We start from the raw sequence: 27849 nt of genomic DNA on the forward strand, positions 1-27849 counted from the left end.
TCTTTTTCAGATTTTATGTTCTTTTACACCTATTGATTTTTCAAAGGCATCCGTGGATTCTTCTTTGAGTATGAAAAAACAAACATGACGATAATGCATCTGTGAGCCAAGGGTGTTAAATGGGCCATGATGTCACCAGATTTGCAACAGCTTGGAAGGGAGATATACAGTATTTGTTTTGAAAAGATTGCAGATACTTTTCTCGCAGTGAAAATGTATCATTTTAACCCCCTCCTTGGTGGGTGATTAAAACCCCTTGTATGAACAGGTTGCTACATTTAATAGCAATTATTTAATATTTTCCAAAACTGCGCGTACTAAATTGGCAAAACATAAATCGTTAGGAATAACAGTAAAACAGGGTGACTAAGGGCAGAAATGTCAACTTCCATTGGAATTCGGAACCACTGAAAATCAATGAGTGGTGACATGTTTGGCATCAAAGTGTAAGCAAAGTTTTTATACATTCTACATTTTTTTTTGGTTCTAAAATAAATAGCCGTGGATATCAGGTATTCAACGTTATTAATGTCTCTTGTAATAGCGGAACACTACAAACCATTTACAGCTACAAGGAGGAAAGCATTGGGCATCTGGAACAGAAATTAATTGCAGACTTATTGAGCAATAAAGAGGCAGTATGTCTCCCTCCCAATTATTAAGCAACTGTAGTATTTTCAAATTGAATAATAGTTTAAGGCCACTTCTGGTGTCTCTCCTCAGCTCACCTTGCGCCTGCAAAAAAAATTAAAAAAGCCCATAAAGAAAACGGTTAGATGAGATCCTGGGAGTATAATGCCGCTTCAAAACAAGTGGTGTAGCATCCCACTGATGAACCTATAGATAAAAAACAAAAAGAAGCGCAAACTCCATGGCGCATGACTGTATAAAAAATATGCAAAAGGAAAGAGGAGGGGGAGCCCTCTCTTGTGATGCTAACCTGGAGCAGACTATGCTTTGGTATAATATATCAACATCTTCATTGCATGAGACAGTTCATAAAACTCAGGAATCCAAATTGTCCAATAATAAACACACTCCCATATACTTGCCACTAGCCTGTATAGGTATATCTTATGTGGTAATCTGGGTCATGTGAAGGACTGATCACATAAATGAAGTAAAATTCATTACTCACTGCTGACCTAGGAGGATATCCTGGTCCTGTCGGCGTGCTCCTACCCAGGAGTAACTGCAGAAGGTAAAGGAAAAACGGCAGTGCATCTGCGCTGTTGAAGATAAATTGTAACCACAAAACTGCAAACTGCAAGGATCTAGGTGCAAAAATTTATTGTAGGCATATTAAAAACAGCCAAAAGATCACTGACGCGTTTCACGTGGTATACCACTCTTTATCAAAGAGAGTGAAACGCGTCAGAGTGATCTTTTGGCTGTTTTTAATATGCCTACAATAAATTTTTGCACCTAGATCCTTGCAGTTTGCAGTTTTGTGGTTACAATTTATCTTCAACAGCAGCAGATGCACCGCCGTTTTTCCTTTACCTTCTGTATAAAAACTATGGCAAATTTATTAAAACAATGATCCCAAGGAAATGCACTTACAAGATCCTTTAAAAACACGTGTGGGAGAGAAATCTCTGTGGGAGTAAAACAGCATGGATGGAGAGATCCACAGTGGGGGTATAAAAGGGGGTATACACTAAAATACTAAGGCAAAGTAGGTCTGTGATTTCTGTGTATTGTATTTATCTACGGTTAAGTTTGGTGCATTATAACATTACGCAAACTCTCCAGTCCCAGCAATCATCTGGCCAGGAACACAAAAGCAACTGCAGACTTTTTCACTTTGACTCACATGATGGATGCTTGGGTCACTGGGATTACACAGCATTGCTTTTCTCACTCACTGGCACAGGTTTCTCAGCTGGGGTTTCAGCCATCTGGGATTGAAAAATACAGGATATTTTAACTTGCTTATTTCAAGGGAAATTAGCTTCCAACCTCGAATATTAACGGGGGTCAATTATATCTCCAGGTACAAAAATACTTACTGTTTTCCATTTTTTCCTGTGTTTAATACTGACCGTGAGTCCTATCTCTTCTCCCACTCCCCTTATTCTATTCTGTGTTACACTTTCCTTCAGTCACTAGCTGTGGCGTGTGGTCAGATGCTTTATAAAGGCTGATCACTTCAGAGGAAGATGTGGAGGTAAGTGCATGTTCCTTTGACCTGATGCTGCACAGAATCAGGGTGTTAAATGAGTTTTTCTTTTATGTTGTGCTGGTATTTTTTTTTTTCAGTTGCCTGAGATTAGCGAGGTACCTGTGGTCTGTTAGGGAATCTGGGCTGGCAAAGCCTAGCCACATTTAGCAACTTCTCCTGTGGATAGATGGGCTTCTTGTTTCCTTTGTTTTCATCTATTTGGTATAGAGAACAAAGACATGCAAACCCCATGCTCTGTGTTTGTTACTGCTTTGAATAAACCTCAACTGTGGCTGGTGTCGGAAACCTGTCTAAGGCCTCGGCCAGGCTCCCTGCTTGCTTGCTGAGGCGCGCTGAGGCTCACTGAAAGCGTATGCTTTCCCTGGCCTTGCGATTGCTTACCGCACGCGCTGTCAGGGGGCGGGCACGTCACTGGCCGGGGCGGGCCAGTGACGTCACGGAGCTGGTTCGCCCTCATTGGGCAAACCGCTCACGTGACCGGCCTGTCGTGCCGGCAAGCGGGGGATTTTAAATTCCCCTAAGACCTGCGCTTCCGCGCGCTTGCGGAAGCATAGGTGAGCCCCTACTAAAGCCGCTCTAATTGCGGCTGTAGGGGCTCAGTGCTGAGCGGGAGCGCGCCTCAGCACGCTTCCGCCAGCAAGCAGGGAACATGGCCGAGGCCTTAGAGACGGCTGTGTTTTCTACACCACCACAGAGACTAAATGTATGAAACCTTGTGTAGCAGGGGGTGTTACTATCACATTGCCACTGAGGGCTCTTTGATTAGATTGTCCTGTACGTGAGTATTACAGACCTTCGCTGGCTCCTTGCTCCCCTGTGTGGGAGCGCTTCCTTGGTTAGCTCGACGCCGGTAGTTATATGGCCTTCGGAAGCCACGCCGATTTTGTTGCTGGTCGGGGGCTCCTGCCTCATATTGATTCTCCTTGTTTTCACTCTCACCAATTGGTGGAACAGGTCTTGGTTGAGACATGGGTCTATGACAAGGTGGAAATGGTGAATATTATAATAGGTTACAACATTTAGTTTTTCTTAATTTAAATACCCACACCTTTACCCAGCAGAGGTTTAAGCAAAGCACGGAGGAGTAGATTAGATAACAGAAAATAGAGAATAAGTGTTACAACTGACAAGCAGGGCAGCTATATATGATGACCTGTGGCTGAAGGGGTATGGCAAGTCCTGCTTCTGGGGTACAGTCCTGTACGCTGGAACCCTAGTTCAACAACTTTGCCACAGGAACATTCCCACCTACTGTAGGTCAACACCTTTGCTAATGGCACACCAGCTCCACTCTTCCTTCCCCTCTCTGCAGACATACGTAACAGAGGGACAGGGCATGGGATGGTCAGGCAGTTTAACTCTGCCTGACCATCCCGTGCCCTGTCCCTCTGTTACGCATGTCTGCAGAGGTCCAACAAGTTTGGAGATCAATTCAATAGAAAAAAAAATGAATGAAATTTAGACAAACGAAAAAGAGAGGAAAGGATAACTATTGTCAGAGATTGCTAATGTAAGATGGACTAGTGTAAACACATACCGGCGATACCGTGGGCGGTAGTTGGCAGATTGGCGCATGGGCTGCTGAGTTTCCGCTACCTCTGGCACCCCGTCTTTCATCTCACCATCTCCTCCCTGTATGGAGGCAGAGCGATTTAGCTATTCTAGTAACACTCTCCCACAGGCTGTAGTAAGCCCAGACAAGAACATATAAATATTTTATTTATTCATTATTTTTATTATTAATCGTATTATTACTTAAGCAGGGAAGATTGAAAGAAATCCGCACGTAACTCATTAACGGCTCATGCCAATATTTGTTAATTAATGACTGCTTACAGTTTTTATAGTTTGACATTTGTTCTAAATAACCGAAAATGAAATGTAATAACACAACGCATCCAACCATAATGGCCAGTAGTGTCATTTTGTTTTAAAAGACATTCTTGGAAATTAGTATATTAATAACCGTCCTGTAAAGGTTTCAGGGGTTTTATGCTTTACATTTTTTTCTTAGGCATTCTTGTTCTGGAAATGGCTGGATCTGAATCCCTTTTTACATCTTGTTTGCCGTTTTCTCGTGTCGGCCCCATTGTTATAAGTAAGCTATATGCAGATGTAGGCCACACTATTGCTGCCAGTGGCGCACTGCAGTGACACAGATCAGCTGCGTGAGAGAAGGGGGTGGGGCTACTGCGCTCTTTCACCCATGAGAGTGCACCCCTGGTTGCAATAACAATGGATAAATCTGTGCCTGTACTTTTTTCTCAGACTGTCTGTCTATAACAGAAGGATTTGTATTCCTGAGCATGTCTCCTAGGATAAGTCCTTGTGGGGCCAGGCCCGTTATACCTACAGTATGCTTGTTATCCGAGCTTTCCAGTTGACAGAGACTTCTCTCTCTGAAGCTCCTCCCTTTTCTCTTATAATCCTGAGCATCTGTTTCTCTCTCTCTCACATAGTGAAATTCAGAAGCCAAATTTAGACTCTCAACAACAGCAGCTGCCGTGGTTATGTTTCCATGTACTCCTTCACTTCCAGGAAGAATTGCAAGGCAATAAAGAGCAAGAGCAGTTGCAGCCGAAGATACGAATATTCAGTGGCTAATTACTAGAAATATTATTTAGCCATTGTAGGGGTATGTTGCTAATTTGGGGTTTAGTTTACCATTATAGCATGATATTTAAAAAGTTCATTACAAATGATTCTATAAACAAATCTAACACAAAAGGGATTTATAACAGCAATCACGATTTCACTAATCTTTACTTTATTCTTTTATAAATCTTTACTTTCTGTCATGACCGCTTCACAAGGTTTGTTTTTCATGTTAATTTATAGTAATCTTGAAATTCTTTCCTAGTTACCCTTAAGGAAGGAGCTCTGAGCACTCTGCTTGAAATTAACATTACAGAAAAGACTGTGCACTAATCCATCACTACCAAGCAGCAACCCGTGCTGCACAATTATTTTTTTTGGCGGTGGGGGGCCAGAACACTTAGGCCTCGCTGAGACAGGCTGCTTCACGGACGTGTGTATATTTCTGATTGGCTGGAGAAGTGCACGTGATGTGGCTGTTGCTTGAAATTTCAACTTCAGCTGAAAGCTTAAGCCACAGCCGCAACAACGCAGCACTACGCCGCCTGGGATTGTTTTCTGTTTGAAAACTCCCAAAGAACATAGCAAATGAGTGTTGTGAGCTCAACCTTATCCAGGAGACTGGTATGGCTGCTAGGCAAAAAACTACAAATATAGCCGCCATCAGTGTCACTGATAGAAAGCACTCTGGAAACAGGAGTAGATCTGAATAACTTCATATCTTCTAAGGTAAAAATAAATAAAGTAATTGGGAGGTATTACTGCTATAACTCACTGAATGCTTACCTCCCTTGAGGATCCTCTCCTGCGCCCATAGTAACCACGGCGATATCTGCGTCTATCTGCAGCATAACGACTGCCTTGAACTGGTGCTCCTTTCAGCCCGGTTACATTAGCTGCCTCAGCCCCCTAAAACACAAAGGGGTTTTGGAAAACAGAAGCAAGAGAATGAAAGTGAAATCATCATAGTGTGGTGTCATGTCAATACATGATAATTACAAACACAAAACAATTATCGGAATTTGTTGTTGATACTATATAAAAATACCACATTTCTTTTGTACTTAACGCAGCTTCCAGCTATAGTAATGTTATAATAATTAACCATAATAATAATAATAATTCTGTAATATACTAGCAAAACCACTAGCTTCAGCAGAAGGCCTCTTTAACACACACACGTTATGTGGTCATGGTTTATGTTGAGGCGCATATGTGGAGTGCACAGACGCAACAGTAAAAATGGCGTTTATCTAAGAATTATAGAAAAAAAGTTTTGAAGACTTTTAGATATTGAGGCAGACTTTAAATATAAAAACCTTCCTGTTGAATCTTTAAAGTCAACCAGAGCGGATTGATGAAAGGGGTGGTCTTATGTTGTTTTCAATGAGAGGGGAATTGTATATAGGTCTTGCCAGGAAGTTATGAAATCAGAATTTAACAGAGGTGCATTTTGGGATCAGACACGTGAATTCTCATCTTTCGTACGCCAGTGACCTCTTTATATATAAATCTATAGGGATTGCTGCTTATGTTATCCTGTTATTTTAAGAAACTGTCTCCATTATAACTATACTCTTGTACAGTAATCTTTTTCTGTAATCCAAGCACTGTATTTTTATATATTAAAGCCAAACTTTAATAAGTAATACTTTGGGCTCTGACTGAACTGTTGCACATTTTGTAGAGTAAATTACATTCAGAAACATTTTTTTGTGTGTCAAGTGCATTGTTTTTCTTAATAAACCGGGACTGGACACTACAAATAATTACATATTTGATATTTCCTTGGTGGTGGTGGTGGCAGCGGATAATTGTATATTGTGACGAGTAAGGGTAAATATTAGCTCATCTGAAGTACATTGTTAAGGAGAAAGGTGAGTTGGCTAGAGTAGCTGTGTGTATTAACCCTGGTTGCATATATAAGTCAAAAGTGTTCTGTTTGTGACAGATGGTATATTGGGACTGATTGACAGGAGATAATATTGAGGAACCTTACGAAGTGAAGATTGAATCAGCTATATAGCTGTGTGTATCTTTAAAACCTGCTTGAGGACTGGAGTTGAGCACCCCTATATTAACAATTGTCACATGCTTACAGGGGTACTGTACGTGACACAGAGGATATAAAGATTAGCCCTGGTTCTAATCTTCACCATTTATTTTATGCTTAAGCCATTTTGAGTACTGGGACATATGTTTGAGTAAAAACAAAACAAACAAGATCCACAAGGGGTTCCATTTACAGAACCTTCTTACTATCGGGCACAGCTAGAGTTTAATTCAACTAGTCAATGAATGGTGGGTACTTGTAATAATTTTCTAGTATGAGGCTTTAGTTATTTTGGTCCATAAGTAGGAGTGGTAGCAACTTTTCTGTAAGTGGTATGGTTCATCAAATATCACAATTATGTATGTATTTTAATCTTAATTAGTTTTATTTGGCCTGATAGAGCCCATTTCTTATTGTACAGATTATCTAAACCCTGTGTTGCAAATATGAAAATGTTAAAACTGTGATAAAAAATATTTTTAACAATGGAGACATAATGATCAGAAATCTGTGACCGAGCTCTTACCTTTTCCCCAGCAACAACATCAAACTCCACTACCTCTCCATCCCCCACGCTCCGCAGGTATTTGCGAGGGTTATTTTTCTTGATTGCGGTCTGCCGAGCAAGAAATATACATTACCAGGGATATGGTCAGTTAGCAGGTAGAATTTTCAGGTACTGACTAAAAGCATTCTAATCTTATTGTATTTACAATAAAAATAAGCAGTATATCACAATGTCATATACCTGTAGTAACAGTACTTTATAAAGCCACCAAAAACTACCCTGCACTTGTAAGGGGACCTTCTAATCTACAGTAGTTGAACCAGTACCCTGCTTTAAAATAAAGAAGGAATTTGCTACGTTGGACAGTGCATACATTGTTTGATATTGTGATATATTGTGCAACCCTCAACACTGGAGTCAGAGGTAAATTATTTCAAAATAAATGAACTGCTAATATCATGGAATTATATGGTGGCTATTTGAATTTGTATACGGTCTATTGAGGTACAGTATTGGTTTCAAAGTCATTTTAGAGAGAATCATACCAATTGTATATTTTTGTAGGATAGTGATATCACTGATATCTATCTTCTGGGCTTGAGAGGTGATGAAGGGTGTCGGTTATTGCACACTGCTTGGCACTTTGAACATTTCTTCAGACTTACTTAATTATCTTGTAAGTAGTGATACATTAATAAACCAATATGAGAATTCTTAATGGATGTATTGTGTACTTGAGTTATCAAGACCTCACAAGTGTGTACTTGAGATTTGTAAGCTCATGTATACAATACATATATGAATAAATATCTTGTTAGTCCCTTCATAGTTTAATAGCTACTGCACATGTACAAAATCTAGTTTCCCTAAAGACCAATGTGACCACAACAGCTTTGTAGTCTCACAAGTTAAAAACTTAAATACGAAAGTCATCTAAAATAACACCTCTACCCCACTCACATTCATCACATTTGAAGTGTAAATGAAATATAACATGCTTTAGTGAGATGATAGAAGTGAAAGCGATAAACTGAACATGAATATGTTATTGGTGAGATTGGAAGAGTTAAAGTACATGCAGTTACTCACACTAAGCTGGGGCCCTTCCCCCACATCATAGCATTCAAACCATAAACTCGGCTTCATCAGCAGATTTGCAGAATGCAATGGGAACAGATGCCTTACTGTCATAAAGCAAGCAGCAGTGATGGTCTCTGTGCCACTGAGGGACTGTATGCTACAGTAAATTTAGAACAGATTTATTCCAACAACACTTCGTACCTACAGTATTCCTTCTTTAGTTTTTGGTTTGCTCCGTTATGAGCTATGGGACTCGCAGCTTTTTTTCTTTTGCAACTGCTCTCAAATTTTGTATCCCTTCAGATTCCCTAAACACTTTTCTTTATCTTCCTTAAAGAAGACACTTCTGATGCATGTCAGCAAACATTTAAGGCCTGGGACATGGTGCAGGGAGCGGCGCTGGGCAGCGCTGACGCTCATGCTCTCCTGCTCAAGCAGGAGATTTTTCTTGTCCCTGCATGAGCGTCAGCGAGCGCGCTTGTGTGCCAGGTGGGAGGCGGGGCTAGCGCGCCATTTCACCGCGCCTACGGCATGGACTGCCATTGGCTTCTGGCAGTCACGTGACCGGCCCTGCGCTTGCATGAGCGGCAAAATTTAAACTTGCCTGTCTCCTGCATTTCCACACGCCTCCGCACGCATGCGGAAGCACCGTCTAAAGCCGCGCTGATAGGGATAATGTTTCCCCTCAGCACGCCTCAGCATGCATGACCATGTCCGAGGCCTAAGAAACATGCTTTTACTATCTGTACAAGATTGTTTGCCGTCTGTTCCCATTGATTCATCAAATTACTTCTTTCTAAATGCTGGACAACTGGGTCAGTGTTAGTTTCTCTCTTAAGTTACAGCTGAAGAAGTCTGGCTGGAGATGACTGTTCTATTTTAGTTGATCAGTACTAATGCATTTAGATGCCCAAACAGAAGGGAGGAGGGGGGTGTAAAAAGAGTGATAAATCCATAATTATATTCAACCATGAAGTAATTACAGCCTTGTGACTGCTGCACTAGTCTCAACCTCCAAATAAAGATCATACATGGAAGAAAATATTTATTACAATGACATTTCTTACATATTCCTACCTGTGGAAGTAATAATTGGTTATATAACAATCATATGCATATTAAGATCCAGCATCTATTTCTTCACTCACCTGGTGAACAAAGACATCTTCTTTGGTGTCATTCCTATGATGATAAACAGAGTTAGTGTGTGATAAAGAGAATCAACGAAAAACATGGGAAATCTGGGAAATCAGTAAGAGGATTTGAATCAAAGCAGGAAAGAGGCGCGTTTAGAAAATATATCCGTGACGCTGCGTCAAGCCTGTGTTTTTCAATTACAATGTATTCATAGTATTTTTTTGCCTGCAGTTTTGTGTACTGCTTTAAATTACAGGCAAATAATACAAAGTTCTAGTTGCCGTATCAGTCCTGTAGAAAAACAGATTAGTTGTACAACTTTCAGGCGGATCGTATGAAATGGGAGGAATTTGTTTGGCGCAGTTCAAATGAAGAGAAAGTAAAATAGTATGAGCTTATGATGTTTCTAAACTTGACAATTGGGAACCTTGGACAGCAAACAGCTTGTGTCAAAACACATGTGAGACAGACATTCCAAGCACTTGCACGGAATCTGAAAGGGAGTAGCTACAGCTATAATGGTTTATGTATCAAGGCAAAATATTGAACAATTCTAGTGCAAAATAACAGCACTATTCAAAGAAAAAAAATCCCATTGAATATCAGACTCATTTTTTTTTTATACATCTGGTAAAACATTTTTGCCCCTGAATTGCACCACTTTTTCCTAATTCATAGACCCCACAGATTTCTATCAAAATTGGTGTAATATGCAGCGACGGAGAAAAAATCCCAAAATGCTTTAAACGTTTGTAAAGGAAACAACACTAGATTTATTCATTAAAGAATGATTCATGGAGACATTTTGCAGCTTAATTGTTTAAGCAATTTGTTCATATGGATCATGTAGGTTGTTATGTTAACAGAGCACTACTTTCGAGGTTAATGGCTAACTGTGATTTTGGATAAGTGTCATAAGGTAAAGGGATTCACTGAAACTATAGTACCAGAAATAATTACACCTCCTGCTAGATGGGACTGAGCAATAGTACATTGTAGATCACTATATCACAAAATAAGTGTAGCCATGTGTAAAATTGGTGTACATATCTCTTTCTCATGCTGGCAGTAAACCTGGTAAGTATGCAGGATTGCCAGCAACAATCATGGAGGTTTGCCCTCAAACCCTGGTGAGGTGTCATGTGTCCCAAAGGAAGTGACAACATGCTGAGTGTCCACGGTTAGTGACACAGAGGGTGTCTGTTTTCTGGAGGTGATATAAGACACAGCACTGCCTAAAGTTAGTAGTTCAGTCCTGTTGGTGTTTTGACTCTGTTCAGGGGAGTCATGTGCAGGTCTGCAACAGTGTTGCAGAGGCTGATGCAATAGCTGGAGGCTGTGCAGCTAAAAGCAGAGAGACAAGCTGGTGAATCTCCCTAAGGGGAGAGGTGGAGAGCAACTCTATTAGAGGAGAAGGAACCTTCCTAATGGAGTGCAGCAAAGGAATGAGCGGCTAAGCTGCTAGCTGTGAGGGGCAGCTGGCCCATACCATCACAACCAATAAAGATGACCTTGATTAAAGACACCCTCATGTGTGAGTCTGGAATTAATCTGCAGAGGAAGGCACCACGGAGGAGTTCCTCATCAGAATCATCCCCTTGCGGACGCAGGGATCCTGATGAGGTGGAGGCGCTGCACTGGATATAGGTAGGACTCAAGCACACTACCTCAGCTGCCTGTCTGGGTTGGCATTCCCCATACAACATCATGCGGGAAACTCAGGAGTCCTGTTGCCAACAGGTGCACCACCAGACACTACCATGTAATGGGGACTGGTTAGACCACTGGCCAATGTGAGATTGGGTGGGTCAGTCAGGTCAGAAAATCCGTTACATAAATGTAGCCGTGACCCCCGATTCACCCCGAGTAATGAGAGGTTGCGCTTGCAAGGAGTAGTTGCAAAAGCCCTTGAAGGAGAACACATATTGGCGGGAAAGGAGCAGTCCCTTGACCCAGCAGCCCCCACGGGGAGGGTCAGGTGAGCACGTTTAGGCTATGGGCGGAGGAGTTGCCAGAGATATAGGCAGTGGTGGCGTGCACGTGAAGAGGAGCATTGTGGAGATACGAGGAGACGGAGATACTGCGCTGGGAGGTTGTACCCCCTCCCAGGCGCAGGCAAGGTGCCCCCAGCCCAGTTAGCTCTGAGTCACCGTAGAGACAAGCTGAGCTAGGGACACCCTTAGTAAGGGCTTTACCCCCTAAACTATTGCTGTGTTCGGGACTACCCTATCGAGGAGAAGCGCCCCATATCGTAGCGTGGGATCCTCAGAGACTCTTTTTGAAGAACCGTAGCAGTTCTGAGCACCGAAGTGCTTGGCAGGTATTTCATCAAGTGCACCAACTTTACCCTTTCAATCACCCAAGACCTAGTGGCTGTGCAGTCACCCCTACACATACACACGGCCATTGGGAGCGAGAGAACTGATTAACGTATTTGGACACGGGGTGGGAACACCCGGTGGCGGGATTGGGGAGAAAGTACTGTTGGCGTCCGCCGAGGCGCAAGTTATTGTTGGCGTCCGCCGAGGCGCATAGATGTGGACGTCTTCCGTGGCGTGTTAAGTGTTGTGTACCAGTGTGCTGGAATGTCATGGCATGTAATTTATCGTAAGGTTGATTTATCAGTAAACGAGATTGGTTTTATAACATGGTTGTGTGAGAGAAATTCTTGTATAGAGGTCCTGCGAAGACTAACTCCCCCTTTGGCGGGATCTGTCGCAGGTGGAGGCGCTGCACCGAACCTATATATATATATATATATATTGTATGCACCCCGGGCTCTCCGTAGCAGATGCTCAGGCCCTGTGAGTCAGCAGGTAACAGCACAGAGTAACAGCTTGCCAAGTGATAGTAAGCAGGGTTACATTTGGAGGCTCTGCTGAGATTTTAGACCTGGGGTGCCCCTCGAACCTAAATTGTGATCACCATGGCTTTACCCACCCGTCAAGAGATACGAGACTGGGCCCGCCAAGTCCGCACTCCGTGGCATTGCCCCTAGAGACTTTACAGATGGCCTTGCGACAACTCCCGGGGTTTGCCAAAGCTCGCCTGGTAGATGTAATGATAGACCACGACTCCAAGTGGAATACCTTACTTGTAGACTGTTGGCGTTAGAAACTGCAGTTCCACAATCCCTGGTCTTGCCCGACGCACCGCCCGGCGGTAGTCCTTTCGTCTACCCCCTTCGAAGCCCCTTCGTATGCCCGTTGGGGGAGGATGATCCCACCCTTCCGTTGATCCACTATGCCAAGAGTGAGCTCGGTAGCTGCCGCTCTCTGTCCAGTAACCCGGCATCCAGCGCCTCTATGGAAGCGGGAGTGAGTAGTAACCTACTAAAGAAACTGAATGACAAAATAGACCTGCTATCTAGTCCCCCCAGTTTGCCGCCGCTAGTCGAAGTGCTTACCTTAGCCACCCACGCTCAGAACTACCGGAAGCTAAAAGCCTTCTCGGGGACCCTCCCGGTGCCTGCCGGGGAAGATGGGGTAGAGACGTGGAAAGAGCACACGCGGGGGGTGATGGAAGAGTGGTCTTGGACAGATGTAGTAAAACGCCAGCGGCTCATGGAGTGTCTGCGGCCCCCGGCTGCCACGCTAATCGGAATACACCGCGAACAGTACCCCGACTTAACCTCTCGCTTGATGATAGAATTCCTGGCCGAAGCCTATAGTGCAAAGGAGGATGACGGGGCCTTGTGGGCCAAGTATTATGCCGTAAACCAGAAGGATGGAGAAGAGCTATCCGCCTATATACACCGTGTGCAAATATCTCTCGGCCTGCTACTGAATTATAAGTATGTACTCCCATCCCAGATGGATGAGTATCTCCGGAAGCAGTACCTCCGCGGATCCAGTCCGTCTCACCCAATAGCCACCATGATTCGAGATCACCTCACTCGGGGCCCTCCCCCTTCGTTCATCCAACTACTGCAACAGGTGAAGGAACACGAGACGCATCTAATGCTACACTCCCCACCGAAACTAAAAGTTAGTGGCGGCGCTAAATCCAGAGGAAGTACAGAGAAGAAAGAGGAACCACCGGACCAGCCTGGTTCTGAGAAATCGCCTTCCGTGGGATGGTCGTCCCCTCCGTTGGATCGCCGGGCTATCCCCAGAGATATGCCCTGCTACAAGTGCGGGAAGCGGGGCCATCTATCCTACGAATGTCGCCTGGGCACTTCTCGCTCCCAGAGCCCTGCATCCCTGAAGTTTCTGCCCCAGTCTATGGTCTGTGGGGTGTATGCGACGGATGCTGATACAGACGGGCCCCCGTCTGGAGGGGCTGAATCCCTCGAAGATGGGAATCGAGTGGGACCGGTAGCGCTGATCTGAGTTTTAGTGGATAGAATCTACTCTTCTGCCCTACTAGACACCGGATCCCAAGTCACCATCATATACCGAGGGTTCTATGATCGTCATCTTCAGAAGCGACCACTACGACCGGCAGATCACATCAAGGTACGCGGGCTGAGCACCGACGACTATCCCATCGATGGGTTAGTGACCGTGGATCTGGAAATCCAACAGCTCAACACGGGCAAGTCTCACCCCATGTAGGTAGATGCCTTGGTGTGCCCAGAACCCCGAGACACCCCCAAGTACCCTATTATCCTAGGCACCAATGATGATATTATACAAGCGGTCATCCGGGCTTATCTACACTAAACTAAAGAGCTCCCCATGTCCAGTCTGCAGCTGCAATTAGTTCAATCCGATCCAGCCCAGCCTTCCTCTCCTCCAGATGACTACGGACAGCTGTTCTGTGGGCGAAAGGGGTGGACAAAGCTGCGTCCAGGAGAAACGCAAAGAATGTCCGCCTGGTGTGCTTATGCAGAGCTTCTAGCCGAAGACCAACAATTCTCACTTGAAAGTACTCCCGGGAAGATGTGAGGCGAGGATATCGGCTCGTACCCGAATTTCGCTATTGGCAGGGCGCCATCCCTAGGCGGATTGATGTGATGGTGCAGAATCTATCACCCTTCCCCCTGGCCATTGATGTGGGCCAGCAGATAGGAAGAATCTATCCGGTTAGTTCAGTGGAAGAGGCAGTACAAGCAAACACGACTCGAGTGAAAGAAACAGGGACGGCCCTGGACTTCGATTTCGGCTTGGCCGAATTGCCGGGAACCTGGAAGAATCGGTTACAGGAACAGCTAGAAAAAAGACGGTCCGTGTTCTCTACCGAGGAGATGGATGTGGGGTGCAGCCACAACGCCCAGCATACCATTCGCATGATAGATGAGAAGCCCTTCAGAGAACGTTCGTGCCGACTCGCTCCGAGGGATGTGGAGGATGTGAGAGCTGCTATCCATGACATGGAGGCCGCCGGAATTGTCACTGAGTCCCGAAGCCCCTACACCTCCCCCATAGTGGTGGTGAGAAAGAAAAATGGAACTGTGAGGCTGTGTGTAGATTACCGGACGTTGAACAATCGGACGGTGCCGGATCAATGCAACCTCCCTCGTATAGAAGAGATTCTGGATGCTCTACACGGGAGCCAGTGGTTCAGCGTACTGGACCTACGGTCTGGATACTATCTAGTCCAGAAGATCAGGAAAAGACTGCCTTCGTCTGCCCCCTTGGGTTTTATCAGTTCACTCGCATGCCTCAAGGCATATGCGGAGCGCCCGCCACCTTCCAGCGACTAATGGAAAAAACGTTGGGTGACCTCAACCCCTGAGAATGCTTGGTATACCTAGATGACATCATAGTCTTCGGAAAAACTTTGGAGGAGCATGAGAGTTGTCTCATGAAGGTATTAGATAGGCTGTCCGCAGAAGGCCTCAAACTCTCTGGACAAATGTCCGTTCTGTCGGACCTCAGTAACGTATGTAGGTCACATAGTGTCCGGCGCCGGAATCGCCACTGATCCCGCTAAGATAGAAGCTGTCGTTAGCTGGCCTCGCCCCGAGAATGTGGGGGAGCTACGCTCGTTCCTTGGTTTCTGCGGCTATTATCGGCGTTTTGTGGAGGGGTATTCACGAAGGGCCAAAGCCCTCAACAGTCTGCTCCACATATACCCATCTGAAACGGGCCAGAAGACCCACTCGGCCAAACAGCCCTTCGGGGATAAATGGACCCCCGAGTGTGACCAAGCCTTCCACGACCTGAAGCAGAGCCTGACGGCTGCTCCGGTCTTGGCCTACGCCAACCCCGATCAACCCTACATCCTGCACGTGGACGCCAGCCTGAGTGGCTTAGGAGCCGTGTTGCATCAGAAATATCCTGAGGGGTTACGGCCCATAGCGTACATCAGCCGCAGTCTCACCCCCAGTGAACAGAACTATCCGGTACACAAGCTCGAATTCTTGGCCCTTAAGTGGGCCATAGTGGATAAACTGCGGGACTACCTGTACGGGGTGACGTTCGAAGTACGTATCGACAATAATCCTCTAACCTACATCATGACCTCAGCCAAACTGGATGCGACCGGACATCGTTGGTTGGCCGCGTTTTTCAATTACAACTTCACCTTAAAATACAAACCTGGGCCTTTAAACATTGGGGCAGACGCCTTGTCGAGACGACCGGGGTTGGTCCCTGCCAACGACGAAGATCAGTGGGAAGAGATCCCCAGACCGGGAATAAGAGCCCTCTGCGGCACGGCAGCCATCATAGATGAGCAAGTAGCCTTTTTGGAGTTACGAGTGGCTGACTCCCTAGGGTGTGCACCCACCGCTATACCGGCAGCCTATCGAGAACCGAGTGGGATGCATGTCGCCCCCGACCAGATCATTGCTTGGGAAGATATGGTACGTTATCAAGAACAGGATCCGGTCGCAGGAATAATCCGGGAGGCCCTTCGACAAAAGCGACGGGAACTGCTTTGCCAGGCTCCAAGGGATGTAGGAGGTATCCTAATGCGGGAAGCGGACAAATTTGAAATTCAAGATCGATTGTTATACCGAGTAGTGAAGTATCACGACCACCCGGATCGCCGCCAACTAGTGTTGCCAAAACGACTACAATACTTAGTGCTGAAAGCTCTCCATGATGAACACAGACATTTGGGGGTGGACAAGACTTTTGGACTAGTGAGAGATTTTTTTGGCCAAAAATGAGAGAATCCGTAGAGCATCACTGTCATAGGTGTGTGCGGTGTATCCAACGCAAGACTCTGCCCACCCGAGCTGCCCCCATGGGTCATCTAAAGAGTACGGGACCTATGGATTTAGTCTGCATGGACTTCTTGTGCATCGAACCTGACACCCATGGTATAGGGAACGTGTTTGTCATCACTGATCATTATACCCGCTACGCCCAAGCATTTCCGACCAAGGATCAAAAAGCTATTACGGTGGCTAAATTCATCTGGGAAAAATATTTCATGCATTATGGACAACCTCAACTCCTGCATTCCGACCAGGGCCGGGACTTTGAAAGTAGACTAATAAAAGAATTGCTGAACCTCCTGCACATTAACAAGTCCAGTACTACTCCATACCATCCAGAAGGGGATGCTTTGCCTGAACGTTTCAATCGCACTCTGCTGGACATGCTGGGCACACTAACAGGTGTCGAGAAGACTAAGTGGAGTCGCCATGTGGAAACTCTAGTCCATGCTTACAATTGCACCCAGCACGAATCTACCGGGTTCTCCCCCTACTTTCTTATGTTTGGCCATGAAGCCCGCTTGCCAGTGGATATAAGAGTCTCCACCGATGGAGTGCCCAATTCCAACCATTTTTGCTACGTACAAAGATTACGAGAGAATTTGCAGAAGGCCTATGGGCAAGCCGAAAGATCCACTGAAAAGTTGAATGCCGGGAACAAAAGGCGCTATGATCACAAAGTAAAACATAGAGACATTAAAACTGGCGACGCCGTACTGCTGCGCAACCTGGGAGTACCGGGAAAGCATAAATTGGCTGACCGCTGGCGAGAAGGGGTATACGAAGTGGTTTCTCAAATGCCTGGCCTTCCAGTCTACCGGATAAAAGACTCGAGGGTCGGATAAAGACGTGGCATCAAAATCATCTGCTCCCCATTCCCCAACTAGAAGAAGGAGTGTTAGAGTGGCCTACATCTCCCCTGAGTGGGGAACTGTCATCCGGACATGATAGTCTGGACGATCCACAGGAAGAAACCTCTCAAAGGGGCCTTCCGGCTGCGGGGGCATCTCCCGAAGGAGCTACTGGCAAAGAGCCCCTTGGCCCCATGACAGAGACACTGACTCCAGTGAGTCCGCCACTAAATCCCCAGAGCCCCACTTTGTATCACAAACAGACTTTACAGATCTACCCCGCCCCTCAAGGGCTGAGTTGGAGACTCCCGATGAGTCCTGCTACTCCCCCAAGGAGGTAGCGGAAGAGCCAATTCGCAGAAGCCAAAGAGCCGGCCAACCTCCCACGAGGTTGGTTTATGATCAGTTCGGGGCACCTCATTACGAGTCTCAGCAGTGGGCTTGCAGCCGGGTTCAATCAGTGATTATCATGTTCAGTGAAATGTACAAGTTGATAGAGGAACCAATGTATTAGTGTTTTTCATTATATAAATGGCTATGTTGTTGTCGTTCTCCAAGCGGGGACGTTGGAATCCACATGGGGGAAGGATGTAGCCGTGACCCCCGATTCACCCCGAGTAATGAGAGGTTGCGCTTGCAAGGATTAGTTGCAAAAGCCCGCGAAGGAGGAGAATACATATTGGCGGGAAAGGAGCAGTCCCTTGACCCAGCAGCCCCCACGGGGAGGGTCAGGTGAGCACATTTAGCCTATGGGCGGAGGAGTTGCCAGAGATATAGGCAGTGGTGGCGCGCACGTGAAGAGGAGCATTGTGGAGAGACGAGGAGACGGAGATACTGCGCTGGGAGGTTGTACCTCCCCCCAGGCGCAGGCAAGGTGCCCCCGGCCCAGTTAGCTCTGAGTCACCATAGAGACAAGCTGAGATAGGGACACCCTTAGTAAGGGCTTTACCCCCTAAACTATAACTGTGTTCGGGACTACCCTATCGAGGAGAAGTGCCCCATATCGTAGCGTGGGATCCTCAGAGACTCTTTTTGAAGAACCGTAGCAGTTCCGAGCACCGGAGTGCTCGGCAGGTATTTCATCAAGTGCACCAACTTTACCCTTTCAATCACCCAAGACCTAGTGGCTGCGCAGTCACCCCTACACATACACACGGCCGTTGGGAGCGAGAGAACTGAATAACGTATTTGGACACGGGGTGGGAACACTCGGTGGCGGGATTGGGGAGAAAGTACTGTTGGCGTCCGCCGAGGCGCAAGTTATTGTTGGCATCCGCCGAGGCGCATAGATGTGGACGTCCTCCGTGGCGTGTTAAATGTTGTGTACCAGCGTGCTGGAATGTCATGGCATGTAATGTATCGTAATGTTGATTTATCAGTAAACGAGATTGGTTTTATAACATGGTTGTTGTATAGAGGTCCTGCGAAGACTAACTCCCCCTTTGGCGGGATCTGTCGCAGGTGGAGGCGCTGCACCGAACCTATATATATATATATATATATATTGTATGCACCCCGGGCTCTCCGTGGCAGAGGCTCAGGCCCTGTGAGTCAGCAGGTAACACAGCACAGAGTAACAGCTTGCCAAGTGATAGGAAGCAGGGTTACATAAGTATTTAAGACGCTCTGTAGCAAGGAAAGGGTTTATAATATGTTAATCTGAATTTAAAAACTTACCGGTTTATGAACCCATAGCCGTTTCTCACATTGAACCACTTCACCGTTCCCTGGACTTTTGTCGCTAAAGAGAAAAAGGCAATATATTTTATTGATCCCTGTACAGTGTCTTTTTACACGTTATATGGTGCAGATCAGAACTTGCATGTGTCCTCTGAGAATGTCTCGCTGTATTCTTTTTATTGACAGCTTCCAAACATTAAAATACAAAAGGTATTACATAAATTAGCAAAAAGCTAAGAATTAAAATATTTTTATGCACCACATATACAAAGTCAAGTTTAAACCAGATCATATATGGCCACCTGACTAGATTTACAATTCATTCTATAGCGCCAACAGATAAATGACACATTTATGAATGTAGAAGGGTTAGGGTTAGAAGGGCCCGTAGTTTGACAGAGGACTATCAATCCATTCCAACCACGTGACTTAAAACTTACAAGGACAACCACTGTGGGGTCATCTTTTGGCAAGGTAAATATTGATATTGAATATTAAGTCTAACCACAATTTTAGATCTGGAGGTACATTTGCTTTACATCTAAAAAATATAAACCTTCTGACATGCAATAATGCTTCCGTTATAATTTTCTAAAGATGACTGAGTTCAAAGTCCCCAAATAAACCTAGGATTCACACCCTGGGATCCAGTATTTCTGGTAAATAAAACAATCTCCCAGAAATGTTAAAATATCTCTACCACCAAACTATCTGGAAGGAGGCACCCCCTCTAAGATACATTTGTCAAAGTGCAATGAGCCTACAACCCACTTGAAATAGCCTTTTAGGTGTATAATAACTTCTAAAAGCCTATGCCGGAAACTAATTGAGACATGCTTAAGTAGGATGAGGACTTTCCCCCAGGAAGGCCTATGTCTGCCTCCCGGCTATTGCTGCAATTCTGGAGAATAAAACTGGTCTAGGAGTATGTCATCAAAATTACCTTGGACTGTTGCTTCTATCTAAAATAAAAAAATTCCAATGGCGATACCTCAATTCGGGGAGGATTGTTATTAAATTGATGCTGCCTTAATTGCAAATATCTTTAAAAAAAAAAAAAAAGAAGATCTACAAGAAGAGAGAATTCTTCTGAAAGTTTGTCAGAGGACCTCTCATTACATTGAAAGCGATAGAACAAAGTTCTTGACCAGTGCTTCCCAGTATTGGGCATAAACAGGATCTAAATAAAGCTGTAATTGATTGCTTTAGGCGAGACCCATAAATGTGAGAGTAATGGTGAAATAATGATGAATTCTTGAATGCTAACAGCTCATATGTTGGGGTATGTGTATACCTATTAGAGGGGATAATACAGCCAGTAATAGCCTAGCTGGCAACAAGGACTGGTTCTCCTCGTGTATCCTGGGACAAAATACTCCTAGAGCTAAACAATGTGTATCATCTTCATGCCAATATGGGAGCAAAGAAACAAAGAAATTGTCTGTAGAATTAATCACTGTTTGGTCTCTCCACTGGGGCCTGCATCCGATTGTGTGGTGCAGTAGAAAAAAATCTAATGTTGGAAAAACCGGAGCACAGCAGAAAAACTCTCCAAAGAAAAGGTGACAGCATGGAGGAAGGCATAGTGGAGGAACTCCACTATGCCTTCCTCCATACTGTCACCTTTTATTTAATAAATTATTTTTAACCAATTTGGTTTGTGTCTAGCCCCTGTTTTTTCCCAACATTGGATTTTTGCATGATACAAATCCCATAACATATTTATTTCATTATCACAGAGTGATCGGGAAACTTGGTTAACACTCCATTCAGGATTATCCCAGAGTGGAGTATAAAGAGACCACACTAATCTTTTCCGCTAACTGATGAGCCTTCTTCCACATGTTGTTCAGGAAATGGATTAAAATTCATTTTAACCCCTGTGCGTAGTGGGCAGAGCTGAATATTGCTGCCTCCAATTTGGTTGATGTATTTGGAGAGTTCTTTCGCAACCACCAATATGCATACTGAAGCCGAGATGCTAGATAATAGAAATTTGACAGGACCACTTCTCCATAATTAGTGGTATTTTGGAGCGTTGAGTAGCTTAATCTAGAATTTTTAGATCGCCATAAAAAGAAAGGGTATGTTTCTTAAGTAGTTCGAAATCTCTTGGGAATATTAAATTGTAACACTCAAAAATATAGTGCAATTTTAGCTATGGAATCATGGTTACAAAAGTAGAGTCAGTATTTGGTAACAACTTTATTGGATGGTGGTTGGCTGGGTTAATCTGGCCATGATCCCATAGCTGAAATTGCGCTATATTTTTGTGCCTGGTTGGTGTGTCCCCCTCTTTAAAACAGAGGTTTGTAACGGATCCTGAGTTTGCATGTCCTGCTCTGTGTGACTGGATTATTGTTTGATTTCAAATGCTGGTTGTATTAAGTTTGGAGTTAGAACCAGATATATTTTTAAAACCTTTTAACTGATTGGCTGGCAGTGAAATACGACATCTGGTTGGTCACAGACCAACCAGAAAAGAAAAGGTTTCAAAACGGAGTAAAAATAAAACTGAAGCCAGTGCACTGTAACTAAAAATAAAGTGCACTAAAGAAGGTGGTGTAATTGAAAAGAAACAAGATGGGGGGTTGGTGGTGGAGAGTACCCCGCTTAAGGCCCACTGGGAGGTAAACACAGGTACTTGCCCAGTGGCCACAGCGTGGGTGAACTCTGTTCGGATACAGAAGCACACCAGCACCCGGAACAGAGCCTAGCAGGTAAGGGATACCTCCCCAGCCAAACACTGCTTCCTGGACTTATATATAGCCAGCTTGGCTGATGCCAAGAGCAGGTTGGTGAGGAGGTCCCTGGCCCTAGTGTTCCGGGATACTGGGCACCCAAAAATAAGGTGTAGGGAGAAGTGCAACCAGAAATGCAAGAGGAGGCCCCTCAAGAATGACAAGAGGGGCTGCAGTCTGGCACAACTAAAATAAATGTGGAACACTGACTCCCTTGCGCCACAAAATGGGTGTGTGGCTGGGGAGTCCGTGAAGAACCAGAAGGAGTGGGAACAAGGAAGGGGTGAAAAAAGGTATAGTATATAGAAGTACAGTAAATTGTTAATAATTATAATTCCATAATTGCAACAATGAGCAGGATTTAAATTGCCACTCAATGCACATTTTGCCACATGTATGTGCACTTGGAACAGCTGTTCCAGGGAGAATACCGCTGTGAGAAGTGTGAGCGCGTGGTCTCAGATTGCTGATCTGAAGAGGAAATTTGCAATATTGAGGGACATTGACAATCTTGAAAGGTGTTTAGTGCTCACTAAGCGGGGCCAGGCTGGGACTAGTGGTGCAGATGGTGGAGCTGTGAGGTGAGGAGCAAGCAGAGGTAGGTAGCTGGGTAACAGAAGGGGAAGAGGAAGAGGCAGGCCAATTCTGAGCTAAGAGTGCTTGAAGTGCCAGGGCAGAAATGACAAGTCGGAAAAGACTGATTCCTCTAGCAGCCTGGGTAATAGTTTCTTCAGCACAGAGGGGTCTCTGGATACTGAGAGACCAAGAATGGTTGTGGTGGTAGGGGACTCCATTATTAGGAGGGTACTGTAGATAGGGCAATATGTTGCCATGACCGCATGAACCAAACAGTTTGTCTCCCAGGGGCTCGAGTTTGGCACATTGTGGATCGGACAGACAGATTGTTGGGAGGGGCTGGGACTGACCCGGCAGTCTTGGTACATGTTGGCACCAATGACAAAGTTAGTGAACGATGTAGGGTACTAAAAAATGATTTCGGGGATCTAGGCTGAAAGCTTTAAGGCAAGAACCTCCAAGGTAGCATTTTCAGAAATAGTTAATACCTCTGGTAATAAATATAAAATAAATAAGTAAACCAATGAGGCTAAATAAACAGGTAGGGGAGGAAATGGAAAAGAGGCAGGTGTTTAGATTCTTGAAGACATAATTGACAGAGGCATCATATCAGAATGATAAGGAATGTAACAAGTTGCAAAAGAGCAATTATATTAACAAAAACAGACAATTAAAAAAAGAATTGCAATAGGAAGAAAGAACCCTAAAAAGTTTTTTTTAAGTACTTTAACAGCAAAATGATTACACAATAAAATATAGAACCCTTTTAGTGTTAGATGGCAAGGGGAAGCCTGTGTTTCAAAGTTCTCAATTTCCTAACACTTCTTCTAATCCTAAGCCGGTGATCATACAAGGTCAAGGGGAGTATGTGATACAGTCCATCATCGACTCTAGAAGATCAAGGGGATCCGTCCACTACTTGGTCCACTGGAAAGGGTTTGGACCTGAAGAGAGATCCTGGATACCCCATCACCAAGTACATGCTCCCAGTTTGCTGAGGCACTTCCATGCCAGGTACCCCCACAAACCATGTTGGAGTCGTCCTGAGGCTGCTCCTCAAGGGGTGGGTACTGTTAGGAATCGGGGAACACATCCCCTGCAGCGTGTTCCCTCCTTACCTACTTCAGCAAAGCATCCCGCTGCAAGCGGTGGGTGAGCACGTTCCTCGTGGCGTGCTACCTCCTTGCCTCCTGCTGTACAGCCTCCCGCACCTTGCAGCCTATCCTTGCTTCCGCGGAGGCCACGCCTCCGCTCCTCCCCTCAGTCCTATTCATCCAGCTCTCATATACATGTTCAGCCATTCCTTTCATTCTTTGGCTGAGCATAGTTCATGGTAGCCTTGTGTTCCCACGTCCCTGCCTTGCCTTGTTCCTGTTGTGATTTAGCCCTCTGCTGCTTACCTCTTCTGTGTACCGACCCGGCTTGATTTTAGGACCTCTCTCTGGATTACAAACCCCGGCTTGCCTCTGACCATCCGCTTTTCTCCATCCCTGACCACGGCTATCGGACCAATTACCTTCCTACTGGCTCCAACCCCAGACCACGGCACTCCCGACACTGACTACTCTCCTGGCAAATACCTACGATCTCGGCAAGTATTAAGACTAACCCGCTCTCTCCAGCCCAGACACAGCGATCTTGACTATCCACCCTCCAGGCGTGACCCCACAGCTGTGGGTGCAGTTTCATACTTTCCCACCTTGTTCGTTGTGAGCGCAAGTGTTATAATTACCCTGTCTAACCCCCCATCCCCCATGCCCTAGTAGGGGAAAGGAGAAAGGGGCCTGTAGCTAGGGGAGGTATGCTGGCGGCCCAGACCCTCCACTTACCCCTGGAATTGTCCCTGCACCTCCCACCCGGCAATTCACAGAGATTCCCCCCTTCCTCTAAGGGAAGACCCGCAGAGACTCCCCCCTTTTCCTCCTCCCAGTGGGAGCTCAAGTGGGGCTCCCCTGCTCTAGGGGTGGCACATTAAAAAGGGAGAGGGGAAGGAAAACATGGCCTGTAGCTAGGGGAGGTACGCAGGGGCTAACGCCCTCTACTTACCCATGGAAGCGGATGCGTCCTGGCACCTCCCCCATCAGCAACTCAAAGACTTCCCCTTTCCTCTAAGGAACAACACAGTACCCCCTCTATCTCCCCAGAGGGGGTGCAAGTGGGGCCCCCCCAGCTTAAGTGGGGGCTCAAATGAGCCCCCCAAAGCTCCAGTGGGTAATCAGATGGCCCCCCAAAGCCACAGTGGGAGCTCAAGTTGGACCCCCCACCTCGGGGGCAAAGGGGGGCTTTTGCCCCTTTCCACAACCCAGTAAGGGTTCCCCTAGGGCCCTAGGTAGTTTCCTTTCCTCTCCCCCACAGTTGGGGCTCAAGTAAGACCCCCCAGATTCACTGTGGGCTCAAGTAGGCCCCCTGCCCCAGTGTGGGCTAAAGTGAGTCCCCACCTGTGGGGGCTCACCAACCCAGTGGGGACTCACGTATAGCCCCTCTTGCTTCCGTGGGGGCTCAATTTGGGTCCCTCCGCCCCAGTGGGGGCTCATGTTGGGCCCTCCTACCCCAGTAGCTTAGGAGGGGAAGGAGAACGGGGTCTTGCTAGGGAAGTAACACAGGGGCCAAGACCCGTCCCCCCAGATGCGTCCCTGCACCTCCACAGCTGCCACTGCCAGCGGCATGCTCTGCACATGCGATGCTGCACCTTCCCCGACCGCACGGGACTTCCGACTTCCCCAACCGCGCAGTACTCCCAACCCCGGCAGTCCAGCCTGCCCCCATGAACAACTGAGCCGCAGAGGCTGCTGCTGCTGCTGCTGCTGCGGCCTGCCAGGTGGGAGCCTTAGCCCGGAGCTGACAAACAGCTTGAGGCTGTTGAATTGCTGGCAGGGCGCGGACTAACCCTGACAAACTAAATAACCTCCCTCGCCCCTCTCCGCCCAACCCATGACCACGTCACCCCTGTCACCTGAAGACGAGGGGGGTGGGAGGGAGCCAATGTGACGGTAAGAGGGGAGTCTGGCCCTCTGGTCAAGGTTGGCCTTCGCTTAGGGCTCAAGGCCGCTGAATCCCTGGCTGCAGTGGAAGCACTGTTTGCTAAGCGATAATGGGAAAAGAGTTGCAGACCTGTTTGAGACATGCAAATGCACCACAAGTATTATCTTTATTTAATGTACAGTGGAAGGTTTTGTGTCACTTGTGAACCCATCATAACTTATTTAATGTGTGGTTCAAACCTATTCCAGTTTCACATTCCAGAAGCAGTGTAACCAGCCTCACAATGATGAGACCCAAAAGGCTGAAACAGCTGTCTGTAAGTAAGTTTATAGGCTATGCAAGTCTTTAACCCAGGCTGTGTTTTAAAGCTGTGCAATGCGGCAGGCATGTGCTTATGGGGGTCCATGTTAAAATGGGTAAGGAGTAAAGCGTGACACTGTGCTCATTTTCATGTCATTGCCCTGAATACCAAGCTGCAGTGGAAGCACTGTTAAGTGATAATGGTGAAAGACAGGGTTGCAGACCTGGTTGAGACATGCAAATGCACCACATGTGGTATTTTAATTTACTGTTCAAAAATAAAAAAACAATGCATTAATGTTTATGGTTACAGATGCCATGAATGCATAGGATATCTGATAGAATTATAGTAAAATGACAAGGAGAGTTGGGTAAAATGTTAATGTTAGGGTCTCGTAAATCTACAATGTTGAATATTTTTATGTCGTATGAGGTCAACACAACTTGATTTATGTTTTTGAAGTGAAACTTCTTTGCTGGCACCTACCATAAACCAAAATCTTATAGGACTGAAACTGCTTCATGGAGACAAAAGTCCATTACTGCCAGGCGTGTGCACGCTAGAGTGTGCTCCTGCACCCCCGTTGGCTAAAACACAACAATCATACTCCCGTGCGCATGCACAGTAGCAGCCATGGCTGTGAGCATGTGCAGGAGCGGCCGTCACTGCGCTCATACGCAGGAGCGGCTACTGCCGTGCGCATGCACAGGAGCGGCAGCCTCTGCGCATGTGCAGAACCATCCGTTTCCTCACACATACGCAGAGGTGTCTGGCCTCTTAAGCGCATGCGCAGAGTCCTAGAAGCAGCCACGTGGCCGTCTACATGCCGCCAACGCATGCGCGGAGATGCTCTCCACATCCAGCACATGCGCAGAGGCACGCACCACATCCAGCGTGCGACACACACGAGTAATCTTAAAATTAAGAAAACAAACAGCTGATAATATGTTCTTTCATTTGTTTGTACATGTACAAGTGGAAATAGGTATTAAGCAAAATTATCTTATCTTATTAAGCGGATGCACTACAATATGTATGCTTTATTAAGAATACAGAATATGGCATGCCTTCTGAACCTTGTTATTTTTGAGTCCTACAGTATATGTAAAAAATAAATAAAAACTGGGGTATGTGCTGAAACTTCTTTGTGTTTTGTCACTGAAATTGTATTTTGATTTTTTATGTTTTTGATTGAAAGAAAGACTTTTCAGAGTATAATTACAATTTAAGTGATAAAACAAAAAGAAATTTCACTTTAACTACGTGTGCTCACCACACACCCCCTTTTATTAATATAACAGTATAACTAAAAGTGTATGATCTCATAATCCTCTTCTCTATGCGAGTTACAGTAGAAGAAATGTACAGTACCAACATTTTTTTTTTTTTTTAAAGCACGAAAATATTGCATGAAAAATTGTCTCCATTGCATTTTAACTAGTAAATCAACTGAGTATAGCAATAATATAAAGGGGGAAAAATTGCAATAAAATGGTCAGCTGGCATGAAAAGTTTGGCCGAAACAAATGTACAATTTATTTAAGGGAAAGCAATTGAGTGAATGAGCAGATGAGCTAATCAATTAGGAACAGAAATAGACTGTGACAGGGTCATGAGTAGTCAAAGACAAGCAATAGGACAGCGAAGAAACATGAGTTAGCCAGAGAAATACTGTAGGGACATGTTTTCACAAAATCAGAATATCCTCTTGTGCTGATTTGTTCTCCATACACTTCTTACTCACCCAATACTTCCCTCTCGGTTTCACCTGCAGCAGGGGGAACAGTGCTTGGTTCAGTCCCTGAAGTCTTGGGCTTCGGTTCTTCAGCTATTTCACTCATGGTTCAGAATCCCTTCTCTCTCTCTTTCCCTGGTAAAATGGTTCGGGGGAACAGGGGAGGAGAGGTAGGGAGGGTTGCAGATGGTATTTCGAGGGATCTCAATCCTCGATCTTTCTTGCTCTCTTTTTGTCACTGATCTTACTGCCCTAAAAATGGACTTGCAGGACCTTTTATATGGAGGGTGTGCATCACCACCTCCCCCTTGTAG

At 45.6% G+C, this 27849-nt stretch overlaps 1 protein-coding gene across 1 annotated transcript; it reads right to left on the reverse strand.

The window, feature by feature from the left end:
- Positions 1 to 27792, reverse strand: LOC142501628 (Y-box-binding protein 3-like). Its single transcript, XM_075611767.1, has 9 exons — positions 27545 to 27792; positions 19198 to 19261; positions 9570 to 9603; positions 7360 to 7449; positions 5567 to 5689; positions 3723 to 3817; positions 2979 to 3159; positions 1817 to 1901; positions 1 to 735 (listed from the first exon to the last, which is right to left on the reverse strand). Exons 1-8 carry the CDS (start codon positions 27639 to 27641, stop codon positions 1842 to 1844), a joined length of 744 nt encoding a protein of 247 aa, XP_075467882.1. The 5' UTR covers positions 27642 to 27792; the 3' UTR covers positions 1 to 735; positions 1817 to 1841.
- Between the last annotated feature and the right edge of the window lie 57 nt (positions 27793 to 27849).

The sequence above is a fragment of the Ascaphus truei genome, chromosome 8, assembly GCF_040206685.1.
Source record: "Ascaphus truei isolate aAscTru1 chromosome 8, aAscTru1.hap1, whole genome shotgun sequence".
Classification (NCBI taxonomy): Eukaryota; Metazoa; Chordata; class Amphibia; order Anura; family Ascaphidae; genus Ascaphus; species Ascaphus truei.